Source organism: Geospiza fortis, unplaced genomic scaffold, assembly GCF_000277835.1.
Source record: "Geospiza fortis unplaced genomic scaffold, GeoFor_1.0 scaffold54, whole genome shotgun sequence".
In the NCBI taxonomy this organism is placed as follows: Eukaryota; Metazoa; Chordata; class Aves; order Passeriformes; family Thraupidae; genus Geospiza; species Geospiza fortis.
In genome coordinates, this window is record NW_005054301.1 from 13,182,881 (window position 1) to 13,199,439 (window position 16,559).

General features: G+C 34.0%; 1 protein-coding gene across 2 annotated transcripts in view; it reads left to right on the plus strand.

Moving 5' to 3' along the window:
- The window catches only part of CUNH15orf41 (chromosome unknown C15orf41 homolog), a 95,246-nt gene that overhangs the window by 23,554 nt on the left and 55,133 nt on the right, over positions 1-16,559 (plus strand). For both annotated transcript variants that reach the window (XM_031065536.1, XM_031065531.1), the window contains exons 5-9: positions 1,515-1,594; positions 1,952-2,001; positions 4,819-4,886; positions 9,976-10,041; positions 12,323-12,428. In XM_031065536.1, the coding sequence (XP_030921396.1) occupies positions 1,515-1,594; positions 1,952-2,001; positions 4,819-4,886; positions 9,976-10,041; positions 12,323-12,428 (370 nt within the window). The remainder of the gene's footprint in view (positions 1-1,514; positions 1,595-1,951; positions 2,002-4,818; positions 4,887-9,975; positions 10,042-12,322; positions 12,429-16,559) is intronic.

Consider the following 16,559-nt stretch of genomic DNA (forward strand, 5'->3'; position numbering starts at 1 on the left):
GTATTTTTAACAGTGTACAAAGGCTAATGTAAAATGCTTATTTAGTCTTAGTATTAACTTTTAAAATTAACATGTATTTGATATTAGAGTAATAAGATACATAGATGTAATGTGGTGTGTTGATTCTGGATGTGTTTTTGCTTAGTGGAAATCATTGTTGTTAAGAATATTTGCACAAACTTTTGCTTCTGCCTGTGATGATAGCTCTTTGTAGCTCTTTCACAGCCTTTAAACTCATTCAGGGGCTTGTATTCCTTTGTCTTATGTGGACTAGTTTCCTAAATAAATTATTTTCTTGCAAATGCTACATTCACCTGAATGTGATGCTTTTAAGAGGTAACTTGGGGAGCAGATTTCAGTGCCAGTCTCTTTTACTTTCAGGGAGGCACACACATCCATTGACAGCAGCATTGCTGCTTATATGGCAGATCCCTTCGTGTCACAGGCTGTCAGTCCTTTTTACAGTGTCACTTGAGTCTTTTGATTCAGTTACTGAAGACCATGACAAAGCTTTGGCTCTGAGTTGGGGCAAAACAGGTGAAGAACAGGAAAAAAGTAGTTTTTCATTTTGTTTACAGGATCGAAGCACGCATAGGTTAAAGGAATTACTCTGAAGTCATGCAGGAAATCTTTGGCAAAGTGGGGAACCTTGCTAGTGTCATACTGATCTACACATAAGGATTCAATGATGTAAATACACCACCAGATGAGCTTCATTGGACATTGTTCCCAGGACAGAGACAGGATGTGCAGCGTTGACTTTTCTCTGAGAAATTTTAAAATATTTGATGTTTTTAGAAGGTATTTTTATAGAATAAAGTCTTTCCACTGCTATTAGTAATTAACTGGTATTTGCAACTACCCAGTCTAAGCACATAGAGAGAAAACAATGCCGAGGATTGCTAAGACTATTTGAAAATAAACTAAAGGTATCTCCTGTTTTACATTATTTTTTCATTTTAGTACCAATATCAATAAGTAAAAAAATGATAGGTGCTAAAATTAGCTTCTTATTTCTTTTGACTTACATTTGTACATTTCAAAAAAGCAGAGAAAGCCTTTTCCCAGCTCTTAAATGCTCAGAAAAATGTGTCAACATTAAGTAAATACTTGAATTTGGAAACTAATAAATTGGAACCATGAAGTCCTTAAAAATTTTCTTAAAGGCTATTTAGAATTTTTACGTATCTTCTAATAGGATATGAAGGTTATTTTGAGTTACACTTACTGTATACTAAGCAGTTTCCTTAGAAGCTGAATGTGCTTCTAAAGCACAAACTGTCCAGTAGAACTAAGTAAATAAGGGCCTGCTTTCACCTTGGGCTGATAAAATCCTTTAATGTTTCAAGACTTTAGAGATAATTGTATCAGAATGGGTAAGTACTTATGAATTTGTAAGTTCGTATTTGCTGGGTGGATAATTTCCAAAATTATTAATATCATCAAGGTTTTTATAAATAAAGTGTAACTGAGCTAACAGGTTTTTTGTATGTTTTTTATTTTTGTTTCTCTAGCCACCAAAACTCTTATAAATAGCATGTTACGGGACCCTTCTCAGATTCCAGATGGAGTGCTAGCAAATCAAGTCTATCAGGTATTAATCACACTTGTTTTGTTTGGTTTGTTTTTTTTTTTTTCCTGTGGCAATTCTGTTATCTGCCTAGCAGAGTAAAAGATTTTAAACCTCATTTAATTACTGTCATCATAAACTATCAGTGAGGTCAGAGTGCACTATAAATGGCAGTGCAATATTTGTGAGGGGAGCATTTCACTTTTTAATAGCTTGCTTTTATAGTGAATAAAAGCATGCAGTTTTTGTTTTCTGTGATTAAATCTGAACGGCATCTGATAGCCTTTTTGAGGAAAAGTAATTACTGTTTTTAAGATACTCTTTAACTATAATGGTTTTGTAGTTGCCCATCAGTATACTACTTCTCTTATTTGTCTGCAGTGTACTGTGAATGACTGTTGTTATGGACCACTGGTGGACTGCATCAAACAGTATCCTTTCCCATAAAATTTTAGGTGCACAATTGATGAGCTTAGACTGTGTGGAAGAGATGTGTCTAGCTTTAACCTGACATAAAGTTCTGCTTCACAAAACACATTTCATACTCCTCTCTTTTACATTCATCCAGCTAGAGGGTCACTGCAGAGCTTTCTCTTAACTAACAAAAATCAGATGAACCATGGGAAGATGTCAGTTTGCTGGTTACACATTCGTATATATATGCCTCATTGAACCTCTGTGGTTTTGATTAGTTGAAATGCATATCTGGTTTTTGCTTAAGACTAAGTGACCGTGGTTTGAGTGGTGGAGTTGGACTAGATGATCTCTGGAGATACCTTCCAATCTCAGTTATTCTTTGATGAAATTAATAAGTTTCATACATAGTGTTCAACATTATGGCTTTGCTTTGTCACGAATATGAGTTTTAACTGAAATTTTTTCAAGTGCAGTTCAGGTGTGATTGACTGATTAGTATTTTTAAACTCCTGTCTGACAGTCCAGTGCAGTTCTTTTATTTTCTCTTCTTCATAAAGGAGATTTAGCTGAAGTAAAAAACTTATATATCCTGAATGTTTGGGGGTATTTTTTTTTGTAGTGTTGAAATAATTAGAGAGCCATATGGTATGTACACTGAGGGAATTCCATCCGGCACTGAATGTTCCAGATTAAGATTATAATTTGGTAGGAATGATCACCAAGAACCCAAATCTATTTTAATAAAATCTTGCAGGAGCAGCTCTTTTGTTTCAATCTGCGGTCAATGGAAAACTTTCAAAATCATGGTGTGCTGTCCCTGAGCAGGCTAGTAAGGCAGTTCCTTCCCAAGTGCTAGAGAATCCTTGCATAAATCTCTGCATGCAGTTTGGGGGAAAATCTTGGTTTCACTGTACAGCAAGATAGGAAAGCTGCAGTGATGTTTAACTATTAATGAAAAACAGCACTTCATGTAGTTGCAATACACGTGATTGTCACTCCTTAAAAATACTTTCTTTCTGCTAGAAACACTTGTGTCTACTACAGCCTTAGCCCTACCCCCATTAATTTTAACAGCAGCAGGATAGAGTTCTAATTGTCTTTGAATTTTGTGCTTTTAATTGTAATTTTAGATATTCATTGAGATTTTCTTCACAATTAAACATAGTGCTCTGAAAGTGGATTAATCTAATAAGCCACACATTTTAAATGGTTGTTGATCACTGGTTTTCATATCCAGAATTTTAAGATTAATATTTTGTGGATGAGCAATCGGGCTGTAGTCTTATGGAAGTGCCAAGCTTAAAAATAACAAAGACACATATGTAGAATTATGAACCATTTTTAAGACTTATTTGCCTGCAGTCTAGAAAAGATTTTTATATCCTCCTCATATTCTGGCTCAAATCAGTTGTTGAATATGCAGTGACATCAATGAGAGTAGTGAAGAGTTTTTCAATTCCATTTTGGTACAGAAAAGTTTAATACTAAGCTGTGTGAGTGCATTACTGTAAGTACGTTGCTGAATTAGATGTTAATTTTGAGGTGCATAAAATAGTTAAAAATCAATTTAAAGTTAAGGTTTTAAAAGCATAATGTCTTCTGAAGGATTGCATATTGATTTTAAATATAACTATCTAATTGTATATGCATGGACCAAAGTATGAAGTCAACCTCTTTGTAAATGCCAAGAGGCTATTTTTCAGTAATAGTTCAGATGCTTACGGGAAACTAGGCTGCTAGATTGCATGAGTAGAAAATGGCTTCTGATGTTATTTACAAGTTTTGCCCCATGGTCATTGCCATACATCAATAACAGGTATTATTATAGACTAAGTGTTTTTGCTTATGGTGCATTGTAAATTCTGTTCCCAACATTTTTCTTACCTTTTTGCCATTCTTCATTTGTCCCTTTTGTTCTGAAATTGCTAGTAGAGTTTAACATAATACATAGTTTCAATTTATATAAGCTGTATATACATGTGAAGTCATTCCATAGAATTATTTTTTTTGCTTTTCAAAATGAAGGGTTCATATAAGTTAACTGTAATAGTAAGATGATCTGTAGTTTAAGTTTTAAGAAGTGACTTTAAACAGAATTTGGAGCTTAATTGCTTTTAATGTAAGATCTTTTATCATATTGTTCCATAGAATTCTTCTTAAAAGCCTCCAGAATAGAACTTTGATCTCCAAGAGGATATATTAAAAATATTTAATATGGTGATTGTTTTACATATTCCAAGGAATAGGACATTGGATCAACAGGCTGTCAGTGAAGTGAAAAGGACTTCACTATAAAATATGATTTCATCTTTCCCTGACATTAGTTCATGCTTCTGAAAAATCAATTAAAAGGATGTTTTTATTACAGTAAGATGTTTCAGATGAATGTATTACCTATCAATTTCAAAATATAAAGAAAAAAAACCAGTTTGTTTCATCCTTTGCTGGATCGGAGAATTGGTTACTCGTCAGTAAAGTGCAACTTTAGAGGTATTTTACTGCAGGTTTTAGGATCACACTTTCTTTTATATTTAGAAGAATAAGCAGTGAAGAAAAAATTGAAATACTGCCCTTAAATATACTGAATAAATATAATATAAATATACTGAATAAATTTAATTCTATAAAGTGTATGCTGCTGGTACAATAATCTGATTTTTGCAAAGTCGTGTATGCTTCTAAAAATCACTATAAGGATTTTGAAAACACAGAGTTCATATCATTGCGCACTTCTGAAATGCAGATGAAGGCAAATAAATTCACTTTTGATGTTTCTATGAATTTGCTTCTTTTCCAAAGTAATCTTCTATTTCTTAACCTAAAGCTATCAGCGCTATTGGGCATGAGCATGAAGTCTTGCTGCGAGAAATGCTTTTGGAAAAAAATCTCTCTTTCATAGGTAAGAATCTGTAGTAGAGGCTATTCATTGAATTCTTAACTTCAGAGATATTGGTAACTGTTTACCTACGACAAAATTCAGCCCAAATGCTCCTTATATTAGGTAGTAAAGGAAGAGTAAAATATGATTGATGCTATATATGTTATCTTTTATTGATTTAGAACTGAGCAGGAACTCAGTTACCTGATACCCTCTATATACAGCACATGCACAGGCTTGCAATTAATATTTTATAGAATAAGTAGTTGAAAAAAATGCTTTAATATCTGCTGCAGTATTACTTTTGGTGTCATGAGATATTAGCCATAATCCAGGCCTTATGAGATTTAGGAAGAAGCATATGAAATATTAGCTTCAGAATGCTTTATGTATTAAAGAACTGCTAGAAGATTCACTCATTTACCTTGCTGTGCAGTTTCTGCTGAATTTTTGCCCCCTGCTTCCCAATGAATGCAATTACTCTTTTTTACACTCCCAATTTTTAAAGTTATTTTAAGGATTAATTAGTTAGGAAGTTACTTTCATTTTTTTCTTTTAGCCTGCAGTATGTTTCTTTTACATGAGTGCCATTGAGACAAAGATTAATATTCAAAGTATCCATTCTGTAAATGTGATTGCAAACAGTGACTTCTTAAATCTTGGATTCCTTATGTGATGAGATGACAGTGAAGTGCAATGCTCTCTCTGTTAATGGTTGAGCATTGTACTAAATTTGTGTGAATTTTGCTGGGTTTACCCGGAGCTATGATCTCTCCTGAAGCTATATCAGGTTAAGATTTTGGAAACCTTAAAAAAATTTAAGAAGTTAGAAGGCATTATTAAACTTTTTAAGACATTTGTCCATATGATTAAGGAACAGAATTAGTGTACTCTTTTATTTTAGAGAAAAGTGAAAAAAGGAGAGGATTAATTACAAGCTTGCAAATGACACTATGAAAATACGAAGAGGCAGATTTTCTTATTTGGTTGTAAGAGCATAGATACAGGTAATAGGCTTAAACTGTAATTGCAGAGATGATGGTTAAAAAAAACAAGATAAAATGCCAAACAGTTTTAGGAACAATAAATGTAAAACAAACTGCCAGGAAAGGTTGTGGAATCAACTTCAATGAAAAATTTAAGGCTGGATTTGACACTCATTTATCAAAACTGGTAATGAAATCAATTCCATCACGATACGAGGGAATGGACTGGATGACTCACTAAGGGATCCTCAACCCAGCGAATTACCATTTTATTTGGCTTGTGTAAGCTTAAGAAGTATAAAAATCACATTTAAATTTTACTGTTTTATGACTTTGGATAAGCATCAATTTTTTCTTTAGAAATCAGCTCCAAGAAATTTGAGCTATCAAATTAAAACATCTAGAATGCATTAACTTGTTAGAATATGAAGATAGAAATGAGAGAGCTTAATTTGTTGTTCACATTCTATACATAGTGGAGTATTGTTTAGTCATGATTTAAAATATGTTAAGATTTGTATTTATTATGTCTGTGATCATGTATCTATTTCAGGTTTTAGACATGTTTGGGATATTCTTAAAAAAAAACAACTTTCCCAATATCTACAAGATGAACCTTACCAAGTCTCTTGCAATACACTTTTCCTTTCCAAAAAACTAGTTCCAAAACTGCTTGAAGAAAACACCATAAAAACAGAAGAGATGCCAGTATTTCCCATAGGTCTAAAAATTCAGACTTTGTTGTGTAATACTTCATTCCTGTTTTGAAGAAGGCTTATGATTTACATGGCTTGTGGCCTGTAATTCCATTACTTTTTAACATGTTTCAAAGAAACAGAAATTTTGCAGTTCCCATATTAGTGTCCTATTCCACTGTACTGCTTCAAGAATTGTGAGGGGGTTTGTATCAGATGTGTTCACCTGAGCAACAGAGAGTCTAGTACAGGAGAGGAAGGTACAGTCACAGGACACAGTGAATATCAAGTGCCTCAGTATAGTCTTAGAGCATGAAGCAGCTTTTTAGATTCAGAATTTGTCTGTTTCTAGAGCAGTTGGCTTTCAAAGCCTACAGATCAGAAGTAACACCTTCAGAGTCACCCTGGAATTGGCTGGAAACCTATACACACTAATGGGTGTTACATTTTATTAATCCACTCTTCATAAGTGTTTCATATACCTTGTCCTCTCTTCAGCAAAAACACAGCTCTCCAGTCTTTGTCACTTGGCCTGCCTGAGATTAAAGTGATCAATAGAAGCATTTTATCAAAATAGGCTCACAGCTTCACATGCCATACTGAAATGTCAGGAGCTTCTAAGTTCTGTATAGGATTTTTTATTTTTGTATCTTTACCATGAATGTGTTAGGAAAGCTTTTAGATATATGGGGAGGTATTGAGCTTTATCCTCCTTTGGTTCCCACCAGTGGATATAAATCATGAAATCTGATCAGTGTTTTCTACTGTAATCCTAAATTTGCAGTTGTAGCTCATTCATGCATGAGCAGAGGAGGGCTAGTAGAAGAACAATGATGTGTTAAATGGTTCTGATTGAGTGTGACATTATGGTAAAGATGAAGCTGCAGTTTTGCTGAAAATCTAAATTAATGGGGTATCTGTTGACAAACTACATATTAGGGCTGTTTCCCCATAATTTTCAGACCTGAGGACTTATAAATGTAACTGTCAAAACTGCTGTGGGCTGGCTTTCAAGCAGTTACTGAATTATTTTTTAATCCGTGCTGGAGTTTAAAGATCTTTTGAGGTGCAGAATGCTGCCTCTGTAGTTTCTGGACCAATGTGAAACATACTTGGGCTGAAAAGCTAGTACTTGTTTTTGATGGTGTTATGGTTTAAAACTAAAATTTTATGGTGATTGTGAGGAGTTTTGGTAATTATTTCTTCCCCAGAGTTATAAAGCTTTAAAACACTTGGAGAGATAGTAATGCAAAATTCTGTTTCTGCACGCGATATATAAATCAATAATAAACATGGTTTTTAATATGTTTTCCAATGTTAATCACAGCATGGAATGCTAGGAGAAACCACATGAAGACATTTAGAACCAGATATAAAACAAAAAACAGGTTCTTCTCCTCGCCATGAATTAGTATGAAAAGATTTTAAAAGTAATTGGGCAGCCTTGAAAAAAAATCTGCTGAAGAATATTAAAAGTAATACTGATGCAGATTCCAGTTCAGAGACCTGCCATGTTGACCTATGAAATGTGTTTACATCTGTTTTGGTTTTCAGTGAGTTTTTTAACGTGCATTTCCCTTATTTTGCGGTACTAGCATTTGTTAGATGTGAAAGACTGACCTTTCTATTGCTATTGCTCTTAAACGAAAAAAATTTCAGCCAGGACATCCTAATGGCTATGCTAGATTATTTTAAACAATTAAGAGCAGGTTGCAGTTAACTAGATTTGGATAAAATTGTTTTGTTGGTTTTTTAAAATAAGGATTAAAATATTACATAGAACATTAATTCATTTTTATATTATGGCATAAAACTTTCTATTAAGATGTTCTCTTAAATTAGAACTTTCTTGATCTTAACATCATTTGTATACTTGACAATCTAAGTTTCAAAAATTAGTCAAAAACCAAGTCTGTCTCCAAATCCTAGAAATGTTTTTCATTATCTTATCATGTGATGAGTGATAATCTTTTATTATGTGATAATGAAGTGCCACATTGCAGACTTCTATTTAGTGTTGTGTGTTTATAGTGAAGAAATGCTCTTAAAATTAAAAAAAATACAAAACTATAGTACCACTCAAAAAGAATAAATAACTATTGCAGTTTACACTGACATGAATGTTCAGCTTTCCAAATTTATTTCTGTCCCAATTTCAGAATTAGTTCCCTGTATAAAATACTTCAGAGTTACATTCTTCAATGAAAAAGAGTGGGAGGGTTTAATTTTGGCATTATTACACTATTTTGATTTCTAAGTTAGTATGTTTTTCCTGTCATTAAAACATTACTTGGACTCAAACTGCTGACCTTTCAGGATTCGCACAAAGTATTCAAAAACTGAGTTCTGAACATTGGCCATGAAACTACTGTCCTAACCTGATAAATGGATTGGAAATAAGCTACCCAACAGTGAGAATGGACCATTAATTTTAATCAAAGGTGATGTAGAAAGGCGAATGGGATGCATGACAATGTCAACAGCCCAGCAGGTCTTAAGGGGCTACACAGCCTTACTTGTTACTAGGTAGTGCCATTAGTTGAGCTTGGGTGAAGACAGAAAGCCATGCCTGGAATTGAATGACCAGGTCACTCCAAATTCTAATGGAGAAATGGTGTTTCAGAAATACCAATGTAATGGTATCAGAAATCAAGGACAATAGTTTAAAAATATTAAGGGGTGGCATGGGCTTTTTTACTTTCTTATTTTTTTTCCTTTTTTTTTTTTTGAGGGAGCTTCTTTTCCCTTCTGCAGTTTTGTCTTGCTCATTCATTATTATTTATTGGAATACTCATCTCTAATATTTTTAAACAATAAAGTTATAGATATAATGTTAGCAGAATGTCTAAATCTTCAGAAACTGGAAAAACTGGAAAAATTCAGAAAACTCAGAAACTGTTCAGAAACTGGAAAAATTCTACAGAATCCAGAATGGAAAAGCAACTAAAATTATGGTTCTTCACTTTAATAAATTTCTGGGAGAGAAGGCTTTTCTTGCTCTTTTTCATTAACAACTTTATGCTGACATTGAAAATAAAACCAAGGCAGCAGCGACAGTATATCTATGTTTGTGGTGTTGGTAGGATTAATCTTAACACATCTGAAGGTGAAGAGACTCTTCTTTCAATCAGTGAATATACCTCTTTATTTTGAATATTTGGAGGTTATAAAATACTGTATGACAGCTTGAATTAATGATGTTTATAATGAAGACATAAAAATGCAGGGATGACAAAGAAGCATTTTTATATCCATGCTTCAGGTTTTCTACAAAGGTTCATTTAATCTGACACAGCATTGCATGCATAAGAAAGATATGTATAACTGCATTAGTAATTCTTGCACTCTTATTTAGTATAAAATTAATTATGCTGCTGTCTACTTAATGGAATAGTTTCATAAACAGTAGTTCTTATTTTCTATGTACAGCTGAAGATCAGCTTCGTGCAAAGGGTTATGACAAAACACCAGACTTTATTTTAGAAGTGCCAGTAGGTAAGTCTTTTAAAAGAATTTTTGTTATTTTGTGTAGAAGTACTTATGCTAAATATTATGGCTACTTAAGCGAAGCATATTCTAGGATACTGCAAATACGTCTCTTCAGGAGTTACCCAGTCATTCTAAGAAATTCTAGTTTGAGTCAGAGAGGTTTGATCCTAAATAGTGTTACCCAGTCTTTCTTCTTTAGTCTCTGCATATTTTTATCTCATTAACAAAAAAAGAACAAAAAAACAACACAAAAAACTCCCAAATCCCTGCTCCCACTAAAGTATTCTACCCACTGCCGTTCTGAACTAAACTCTGAAATAACTATAAATGTCTTTTACTTCTAGATCAAATCTGTTCATAGCAGTCTTAAGATTATTATATTTCACCTGTAGGTCATTGCAGAAAGGTTTGTCATTGTGCAATTATTCTTTTACCATCACTTTGCATCCAAATACAACTCTGCAGATCTTTTTACTCTGCATAAAGGTCATGTTAAAGTTCATCTGCCTTTCTGGTCTTGAGGCCCTGTGACAGCACTTGAATATCAGCAAGGAGGAAGTATCCACAGTCTTTCTAGGTAACATGTGCCTATGCTCAGCACCCTCATAGTGAAAAAGTGGTTGCTGATGTTCAGGTGGAGCCTCCTGTGTGTAAGTTTGTACCCATTGCCACTGGTCCTGTTACTGGACACCGCTGAAAAGAGCCTGCCTCCCTCTATCTGCTCTTCAGAAAGTTGCATACATTAGTAGGATTGCCCAGTAATGTGGACCATAATAAACACAGTACATACATGGTGTTAAGGGTACCCACTTTTATATTAGAAACATGAGATTATGTTCCACCTATTCAGGAGCCTGATCAAAAGAAACTAGAAAAGCAACTTTTTTTTTAATTCTTAAGAAGGGAAACCAGGGAACATCCAAAAGAATTATTTTTGTATTATTACCCTATTAGAAAGAAGGTTAAAAATAGTAATAATTCATTTGCATATATTTGTCTCAAATTCAAATAATAACAGTGCATTACTTCTTTCAAATTATTGTAATCACTTGAGTCTTACAGGAAATCGTTCTACCTGTTGTCTGAACTAAGGTATAGCAGTCCTTGGATTCTTTTCTTCATGACTCAGTACAAACCTAGGAAAGGCAGATGTTTCTTAGAAATAGCATCTGAGCTGATTTTACCTCAGCTGCTTTATCTCTTGGGGTCTAAAGGTGTTGGGAATGGGGAAGGATGTAGTTGTGTAGGGCTACACAAGTTAACTGGGTTACTGAGAGCAGGGCAGTGGTGGCACATAGAGCTTAGTGTGGTGACTTCATGAGTTATTTTCCCAGATTCCCTGAGTAATTTTGCGGTCTGTGGTCAATCATTTGCTGCTATAGCCTCTTGTAATCTTTCTGTGTAGTGCTTCTAGTTTTGCATGCTCTCTGAAAACCTCATTCCATATGCTAAGACATCATGGTTATGGATATTGTATGTAACTCAAAATAACCATAACACTTTTAAAGATCTTAAAAATGATACCTAGCAACACCTTTTTGGAGAAAGAATGGTCTTTTAGAGTGATACTTATGGTTTCTTCTGCAAAATTACTTTGTCAGTTTCAGAGAGGACATTCCTTTTCCAAAAAAATGATGATTTTATTCATATTAGTAGTTCACTCCTGCAAGAAATGAGGAAAGACATGAACCAAAGCAAATACCAAAGCATAAAAACAAACAGAAATTCAAAATAATATTTTTTCACATAAGCCTTCGTACTCCTAATTTCGTACTCTTTCTGATGAAGCATTACTGGTTTTACAAAAGAAAGGAAGCAGACACATGTCCAGGATAAATTTCCTTCCCTTTCTTATACCTTCCATTCTGGATTGGTGGCAAGTGTCTGTCTTTAGCAGCTTATCTAACTGTTTTTATCATTCAGCAGAAGTTTCCAGTTTCTTACCTGACAACTACCTTCCAGCAAAGTAAGGGTAGAAGAATTCAACTGCTTCTTAGTCTAATCTCTTTTTCTTTACATTCTCTTTGCGTTAGAATCAGTGCAGATATGTGGAACAGGTTGTAATTAAACTGAAATTCATGTGATTATCTGTTTAAAGTATTTTCTGGTATTTTTTTTTAAATGCCCTATGTACATATTGCAAAGATAATTTTTACAAATATGTAACATGGTTGCAAGCATGAATTATGTGGTAGATTGTGGAGTAAATAGAATGTTCCCTAACACAGTCTTACAGGCTGTTGAGTGTGATTTTCAGGGTTCAGTTTGTTTTTTACTGTCACCCTAGCTGTGGAAGGACACATCATTCACTGGATTGAAAGCAAAGCCTCATTTGGTGACGAAAGTAGCCACCAAGCCCACTTGCAGGACCAGTTTTGGAGCTACTGGAACAGGTATATTTCTGTTCTTTTTCCTTATATATAAATAGGATGTCATTTTAAAAAGAAGTTATTGGATAAAACACTACTGACTCTACACATTATTAATCTGACATTTTGAATGTCATTAATTAGCATTTCAGGTTGGTGTGCAGAAATATTTATGAAAATTGATATCTTAATTGTTAACGTGCAGCAAAAATATATGGTGATTTTACAGTGATGCTAAAGTGATGTTGGTACAGAAGTTATGTGCCAGTTTTTTAATACCTGACTTAGAAGGAAGATTTTGCTCTAATGTTATGGAATATGTGCGAAGTGACAAATTTGTTAAAAAATCTTCCCAGTCTAACCAAGTGGGGTTTGTGTATAAAGGGCATTATTGCTCATTGTCATTGCAAGTAGGACAGTACTGTTTCACTGTGGGGTTTTTTAAATGAAGTATTTCTTGTGTACATTTGAAGCAATAATTACAATTATCTTCAAGTTGGAAATGGAGTAAGTATTTGTAGTATAAGGGGGAACAAGAGTTGTACTAGACAGAATTTTGTGGCATGTTGATGGTATTGGTGTAAAGATATTTTCTTTTAAATATGGTTAAAATATTTCTGCTATATTGTTCTGAAAGTTATTATTATGTATATTTATAAATCTTTCCATGGTACTAGACACCTCCTCTTAAAAAAATACTCAACACAATGCTTCATCTTCAATGCCATTTTTCTATGTATTAGAACCGTAAGCAAGATAGTGAGGCAAATTAAACCTTTAATAACAGATTTTTTTAAAGCATAAATTTAGAAGTCTTCTCAGTGTCCACAAGAGACCATCAGAGGGATAGTGGAGAACATGGCACAAGTGTGTGAACATGCAACAGAAAGGGGGTGTGTTCCAATATCAGACTAGTCTGGTGACCATTAGTATTTCAGTTGAATATCAAAATTTCTAGCATTACCTTTGGAAATACCTTAAAAGCAGGTTCAATAGAAAGCAGCCGAGAAAGGGAAACCAGATCTTGATAATAACATCATTAAAGTGCAGAATTATGCTCTGCAGCGGCATTCTTGATTGAGACAAAAAGGACCTGCTCTTACTTGACAATCCCAGAAAGCAATGAATTGGAAGGCTTGAATCAAGGTAATGGGAAACTTGGAAGGCTGTCAATTGTTGGATGACGATTCTAGAAGAGTTGTAGAAATTAAATTGTGAAACACCGAATGTAAAACTTTGGAAGAAATTTGAGTACATACAATATCTAGGCAAATGGTGTGAATGGCAGGAAAGATTGTGATGCAAGCAGTGCTGACCTGCACATCAGTGTAAAGGAAATGGAGCAGCTCAGGATGGGAGAAGACCATTAGATGTACCTGAATATTTTCTGAGTGTAAAGGGTATGTTTGAAGGCATCCATTATGGTAACAGAGAAGAACACCTCCAAGAAGTTATCCAGCTTATAACTTGAGTGTGAAGATACTAAGTTGAGATGTACAAAAATGGTTGATTCTTAAATATAGTGAATTTACATTCATATAAAGGAAACTAGAACTCTCCATAGTAAGATTGGTTACACCCTAAATTAAAAATTTAGGTTAATTATGGAAATTAGGCAGATTTCTGTGGGTTTTTTTAAAGAATAAATCCTGTTAGTTTTAATTTTGGTACTGCTTGGCCAAGCTGACAAAGCCACATCTTCTGAAATGAGTTCTGAATTACTATAGTTTCTAATATAATGACAGTTGGATTAATGAACACATGTTGACAGATTAGGTTGCATGTAAGTTAGAGAGTTAAGTTTCATTGGTCTCTGGAACTATTTATATGAAAGAACACAGTTGTAACTACACAAACTGTGAACCAAATTTACATTATTTAATCAGTCTATGCAGAGGTCTCTCAAGAGACAACCAGATTCTCAGTCAATTCACTACACCTTTGTGTCTCACTTCCTCTTGAAAGAGAAATTATTTGGAGAACAAGCAAGAGTTAACAACAGAGATGATATGACAGTCAAGTAACAGTTTAGGTTTTTTAAACCTGACCCATTGGTTGAACTTAAAGCAGAAATGAAATTCAAGAGACAATCTGTATCACCTGTTAGATGTGGAGAGAAACACAAATCTAGATACTTTGAAAGGAATGAAAGTGAGAGGATTTAGACCTTTTCTGTTCAGTTTTTTTATTGCTTATCTAAAAATTGTGAGTCAACCTGGAAAAGTTTCTGTATTCTTTTCTCACATGTCACAAATGTAAGATGAATTTTATTCAGAATCTGACTGAAAGCTTTGAACATAGCTGGGCTTGTTTGTGGTTATGTGTGTATTTCATTAAATCCTGTACTTTGTGCTAACTAAATCTGTGAGTGTCTTAAATTGGTCTGTACTGACAGGAAAGAAATGGCACTTTCTCATTTAACAGAACAGCTCCCTAGATGCAGTCAACCATGTCTGTTCACCTCAGTGCAGAAGAACACCTTTTTATTACTCTGAGTTCTGCAGGGACAGCTTAGCAAGGTTTTTTATGGCTCATACATCAATGGTATTGTTAAGCAATTTTCAATTGCAGTGGTGCACTGCAACCTCATCGTCAAATTAAGCTTCACATTAAAAATGTACAAAGTGTACCTTGTCAGTGGATTTGCACAGTTATAATTTAAGGTGTTGTTTAGATATTGAGATTTTTCAATAATTAAGAAACACGTAAAGGCAAGTTTGGTCTTGCATGTTCCCAGATTGATTTTGCAGAGTTATGTTTAGGAAAAAAAGCTATTTTATATACTGGTCAAACTTAGTATAAAGTGATTAATACACTTCCCTCAGTATGTTTATTCCTCCAGAGCGGTGGCATCTACTGAGCAGACTGTAGCTTACACTGCTACTGGGTAAACAAAGAAACTCCATGTACAGAATATAATTTCTTTGTGCACAAGTAGTAGATACCACACTTTTCATTTTTCACTGGTCTACGTTGGTGTATTTGTTGTAACTATGAGAATAAAAGCTATTGAATAGTTAGTGTGACCAAAGGTAATTTGGAAAGCATGAGCAGCAAGTTACACAAATTGCATTTTAAAATGGGGTCTGTGAACATGTTGTAAATTATTTTAGGGTTTAGATGAATGTTGCTGTTTCTTTTTCTTTCCTCCATAGTGTCTGATTTTATAACTTTTTTAAACTTAAATTAAAAATTGGAATCCTAGCTGAAAAAGTCTGTTAGACAGAGCTGACAGGCATGACTACTGTTTTCTAAGGATATACAGATCATCAACACATGGTTCAAACAGTAATTAGTGGGTGCACTGTCAGTGACTTGCTGTAAGATATAAACTCAAATACAGCAATTTATATTTTCTATCTTCTTCAAGCATAGCTAAGGCATATGTACAGTCTGGAATGTAATTTCTAGAGTCCCAAGAGATAGTTTGACGTCATTATTAGCTAAAGAAACTTTGCTATAGATGAGGAAAAGCATAGGAAAATGTCATATTTGACACTGTTATAAAACTAAAGGCAATTTCACGTAGTGAAAAAGAAACATTTCATCTTCTCTTTGAATAAAAATGGTAAGTCATCTCTCTACTAGCATCCTTCCAGCATTTGTTTTTGTTCTTAGTGTTTAGTCCTGTGCTTCTGCTTTTTTGAAAGAATAAATTAAAGCAAGTTTCTCGTAAGTAATTTTAAAATAATAATCACACTTTTTGGAAGCCTAAATGCATGATTCATTGTGTTGCTAATAGGTACATTATGCCTGATCTTGGGACTTCAGTTCATAGCTATAAGTCATAGTAAAATTATTAATTTATGATAGAGCCCTGTTGATTAATAAAAGGGTATTTAATTCAGATAAATACAAACAGAAGTAATGCAAAAGATTGTATTTCACAACACAAACTCAGATAATGTGTTCCTAGGTTTTTGTGAGAAAAGTTTTGCGTTCAAATTCATTTACAGTTGACCGTAAGGATGAATTCTTTGTGAGCAAAGTCTGAATCAGGAGATCAGAATTACAGGCATTTTTTGCTGTTAACCTCTTTAAATTTGTTTAACAGGTTGCTGTAAAGACTGTTGAAGTAAGAAGTTTTGTCTGATTGTAGGTCATAGGGGAAGAGGGAGATCTGCTGTGGGTTTGTGGATGTCTGTTTCATTAACA